This window comes from Pararge aegeria, chromosome 4 (assembly GCF_905163445.1).
Source record: "Pararge aegeria chromosome 4, ilParAegt1.1, whole genome shotgun sequence".
In the NCBI taxonomy this organism is placed as follows: Eukaryota; Metazoa; Arthropoda; class Insecta; order Lepidoptera; family Nymphalidae; genus Pararge; species Pararge aegeria.
In genome coordinates this window covers 7930916-7936211 of record NC_053183.1, presented here as the reverse complement: position 1 = coordinate 7936211, position 5296 = coordinate 7930916, and the positions used below count along the sequence as shown (strand labels likewise).

Sequence of the window (5296 nt, the reverse complement as noted above, 5' to 3'; positions counted from 1 at the left end):
CTACAGTATGACAACAACTAAAGTATTAGTACACTCAACACTGTAGGTTGTACAGTAGTCATTAGGCTTAGTACAAGATTTGCTCGCTCGTAATCGAGAAGTCGTTTTCGAGTGTCGAAAAACTTGAGCATTAGCTAAAATGTATACTATTCGAATTGAATTAAAGCTTAAACTTTTCTACAAGTCTTCAGCTAAGGCTTTTGGCAGAGCACGTTTCTAAAATGAAAATCAGAAATACAGGATTTGCAACTCTAAAACAAGTGTCATCAGGGCCATTCTTCTTTGACGGTATGAGTCCGATCTTCGCAAACGAGCTCTCGATCGCGAGCGAGAGAATCTCGTTCTAAGGCTACTGTTGAAAACTACGGATTACCGAGTAGGATTGTTGAGCCGCGTCAGCGTTTGTACTTCGTTGGGCGACTCGATAAAAAATGATAAGTGAGTTCAGTGTTGTGTCATGTGTGGCCCCATACAACAATTCTTTTGTGTTTGGGCATTGTCAGTTACGGTGTTCCAATCAAGCTATATAGTTATAGCTAGATATGAAGTGCCACTAGGCTTTGAACCGGCAGTGGTGTTTGACGGTTTCCATCATCGTCGTAGTCTGTTCGCTGCCGAACTCTCCAGAAAGGCGCGCTGACTTGTTACCCATGTCGGTTCGCATTCTAGTGGTAGGCTTTGGCCGAGGCTAATTACCACCCTACCAACAAAGAAGTATAGAATAGCTATCCCCTTACCGCCAGGTGATATTACAGCCAATGACTAAGTACTTGTAATGGAATAAAATAAAGAAATGGCAAGGCTAGGAAGAATTGCCCAGTATAAGAAGACCTGTACATATTTAAAATGTGTTATAGCATAATATACCTAGGTACTTGAAAATTCTTATCTTTGTTTATTATGTATGCATGATTGGTTAAAATTACTTATATTACGAGTTTAGCAAATAACAATGCATTAATCTGTGACATTAGGTCAAGGTCTATTTCTAAAGTCAACGAGAGATAACCAAACTGACTCTTGTTTTACATTTTCGTGCAAGCTAGTAATTTTGTATATAGGGGAATATATAGAATGCATTTGGTACCTACGAATCAGGAATTGGATTTATTCTTAGTTTCTTATATTATCTTATACTATATTATCATTGATGGCCGATTGGCGCAGTGGGCCGCGACCCTGCTTTTTGAGTCCAAGGCTGTGGGTTTGATTCCCATAAATGGAAAAGTTTGTGTGACGAACATGTATGTTTTTCAGTTTCTGGGTGTTATAAGTATATTTGTATATTATTCATAAAAATATTTATCAGTCATCTTAGTGCCCATAACACGAGCTACGCTTACTTTGGGTCTAGATGGCGAAATGTATATCTTGTAATCTTTTCTAAGCAAAATTACTTTCTAGTTTAGGCAGACGATTTTAAGTTTTTCTTTATTTTGAATATTTGTTATGCCTTTGATTACTCCGCCAATAATTATATTATAATAAACAGATTTTGATAATTCTTTTTTTGTCTGGTCCTTATACCGAGGTGGTCCCATCCCATCCCTGCAATAAATCTAAAACAGGAGGGATCAAATATTAGAGGCACACCAACAGCAATTTGAGATTTTTTTAAAGAAACTTGAGCATCTTCTTTCGAAAGGCACCATAATATGGTCAGGTGAAAGCTGTTGGTGAAGTGCTGCGAGAACTCCTCAACCATGAACACCCCTGCATCGGAAAAAGCAATATCTTGTAAATGGTTATGAACAGTGGACATTTGGCTATTATAACTTAGATACTTGCACAACTACCCACTAAAAAGCCTGTAAAAAAAATGTTTGAGAAAAAAACTGCTTAGTCACTAATAGGCGAGCAATAATTATTTTCTAAAAAATTTTTATGTCAGTCAAGTGTATATAAAGACTTGGTATTTTCCTTGTTAGATACTCTAAAAAAGGAAACCATATTCAAAGTGTATCTATACGTAATAATTTTATTTTTGACTTAGCACGGACTTAAAAATGTTTTAGAAAATATTTGTCTTGCTTTTTAGGGGTTTAACAAAGTCGGTTTTTTTATAAAACAACTGAGGAATTGAAATAATTCTTGGAATTCCATATAGCCTTTCCTCATCCAATCCCGAAATACGTGATATGCTGTGCTTACCGTGCACAGTCTCTGCTGCAGAACATGTCTGCCCCAGCGGTCATCGGTTTTGCAACAGCTATGCTATGTCAGTGACTTCGCTTCTCTCTTGGTCCCTAAAAGACACCCAACATAGTCTACTCCATAGCACAAGTGTGTGAATGTCTGGCATCTGTCAGTGTTCACATTTCCGCACAATGCATCATCGCTCATCACAGATCGTAATACCAAATCAGAGCTATAATAAATAAACCAACAGATTTTCCATGTTTTAATAATAATAATTTGATAATAGAAAAAACAAGTTTATAAATGTAATAATTAGCATATAAATTTTATTAAATATTCACAATCTCCTTAAGTAGTTTATCATTTAAATTGAGTAAATTATATTAAGCTACTATAAAATTAATAAGTTATGCTATGTGTGTGTATGTATACATCAAAAATGTTGCGTTTTATTTATCTATATACAATTGAACAAATTGTGCCCTGTATTTATTGTAATGTGCAATTAATTAAGGTTGTTAAGATACGAAACAATTATGCCATCACTAAGCTAAGTGTCATACTATTTGGATTTGAGTATGAAGTATTTTTTGTAAATAGTAAATAAACAATTGTGTTAAAAACAATATACATATATCAATAAAATAAAAATTGATTTTTATTAACATATCTTTTTATTTATTTTTAACAACTATTTGACTCAAAAATAAAGAAAAGATTATTTACTATTATTTCATTCATTTATATAAGATAAAAATGAATGAAATAAATAGCTAATGGAATCTTAACTCATAATAATAATAATTTAATAAAAAGTGTAACATTACATATTTATTTTCTGTACAGGGGTTCATCGTACAGGGGCTTATTTATAGTGGTATGAAAATATGGTAAGTATTTTTTTTTACTGTAGAAGAATTTCCACAGCTGATTGTTCAAGCATCATCATATTGGCCTTAAGACTAGAATTTAGCATAAGTATAACTAAGCAAAATAGATAGCTAAATTTTAAATCACAATTTATTGCATTTTTTTATTATTTTTTACTTTAATTTTGTTAATCAAATGACTTCAAATAAATAATATGATACTAACTTGAAGAAAAATAAGAAGCAAACAGTCATAAAATATTACGAAGATTTCATTAATTTATTGCATGAGTTTAGATAAAGCTGTGTATGGAATTGCTCAGTATTAAAACTTTCATGTACTGTTTTAATACTTGATATTTTAGAGCTACTAATAAATTATAGCATAATCAAAACATTTTCTTCTTTATTGTTGTATATCTCTCTGAATACTCATTGTACCCTTCAAGTGATGTCAGCTGCTTGGATTCAAATAGATTCCCGTCTATAGTTATTGTATGAATTTTAGAATCTCTGAGTAAGCTTGGTGTAATAGAGTCTAGACTTAAACAATTCTCATCTAACCGCAGTATTTTTAATCTAGGTGCTTGGTGCAAGTCCTCACCCAATGATGATATCTCATTTTGACTCAAGTTTAACTCTGCCGCAAAAAAGGTTGACATTCCATTTGGTACCTCTGTTAACTTATTATTTGAAAGGTCTACCACTTCAATATTAGTTAGACCAAGAAGCTGCTTAGGAAACTCCTTAAACTTGTTGTTGTTTAAATAAATTTGTTTCAAATTAGTTAGACTCGAATAAGATTCGGGCAAACATGAAATAGAGTTGAAGGACACGTTCAACATTTCCAATTTCTTCAGATTAGCTAATGAACTTGGCATAACCTGTATCGCGTTTGTGCTTACATTTAATTGTTTCAAAAACTTTAACCTGCTTATATCTTCTGGTATAATCGCTATTTTATTTTTTGATATGTCCAAATTTCTTAGATGTTCCGACAAATTGAAAACATCTTCTGGAATTTCTCTCAATCTATGATTGGAAATTTGTAAGACGCCCGTTTTTGACGCCGTTTCATAGTGTTGTTTTAGTCCGGAATTGCCCATTTATTTGGTAATTACAACAATCAGAAAACCTAAATTACAGTATTTATTACTATTTATCACGTAAATAAGCACTTTTAATCCTTGTTTTGCGCACAGCTTATAACATTTGAAAATTGACATTGACAATGACATTTTTTTTTCCTTATTCTCCCCGCAGGGAAAAGGCACAGCTATTTCACCTTACAGCCATTTCTTCAGTGTTTCATATTCATATATTAATTTATTTTAAAGTATAAAGTCATGTTTTTAGTGTTTAATCGTCATCGACGTCATATTACAAAAATATTCCTGTTTACTTATATTACTTCTTTCAAGAAGTAAATGAAATGAGTATAACAAAATGTATTTTAATATAATAAAATAATAAAATGAGATATTAATAGTGTGCTCAGGAGCTATTCGATCTGGTTAAACCATTTCCTTCCTACTATCGAACTGCGAAGCACCGAAATACTATCAACGAAGTACGAAACGCTTTGCTTCTCTCTTTCTGATACGCACCGCAAAGGCCTGATATGCTCTCACGTCTTCCGCCTTTCCCGATACCTATAATCTAGTCACTTTTAAATCTAGAGTGAATAGGCATCTTCTAGGTAAGCGCGCCCTCTAAGGCTGTATCATCACTTCCCATCAGGTGTCATTGCAGTCAAGCACTTGTCTGTATATTTAATAAAAAAAACTTATTTTTTTATTTAAGTTTATTATAATATATGTTTACTTGTAATGGCTGCTCAAACTGAAAATAAATATACTGCTGATAAATACGTATCTATTCGAAATCCACAAATAAAAAGGGTTTGAGGTCAGTGATGATTGAGTGTTCATCTGTATTTTATTGGTGGTTCAGCAATTAATGTTTTGTCTGTCAGTTTATAAACAGTTTTAGTTTGGAAAGGGCTGCTCAGATAAAAGTATAATAAAATAACTCAAATTAATGTTGTCAATTGAATGATTACTTATACTTTACTAGCTGTTGCCCGCGACTTCGTCTGCGTTTGATTTTGTTTTTAAAGTATTCAGTATCGCTAAGCTTTAAATGAGTATAGTAGTATATATATATAACATGTGACTGCCAATTAATTATAGACAAATAATTTGAAATAAAATAAAATTGCGACTATAATTAAAGATCTAAGCTATCCTATCTCTTAAGTTGGACCAGACTGCTCACGGTGTACCAAT

The 5296-nt window shown here is 32.6% G+C and overlaps 1 protein-coding gene across 1 annotated transcript; it reads right to left on the bottom strand.

Moving 5' to 3' along the window:
• Positions 1-2939: 2939 nt before the first annotated feature.
• Positions 2940-4207, bottom strand: LOC120637793 (leucine-rich repeat-containing protein 57-like). Its single transcript, XM_039909810.1, has one exon. The coding sequence runs from the start codon at positions 4112-4114 to the stop codon at positions 3398-3400; it is 717 nt and encodes a 238-aa protein (XP_039765744.1). The 5' UTR covers positions 4115-4207; the 3' UTR covers positions 2940-3397.
• Between the last annotated feature and the right edge of the window lie 1089 nt (positions 4208-5296).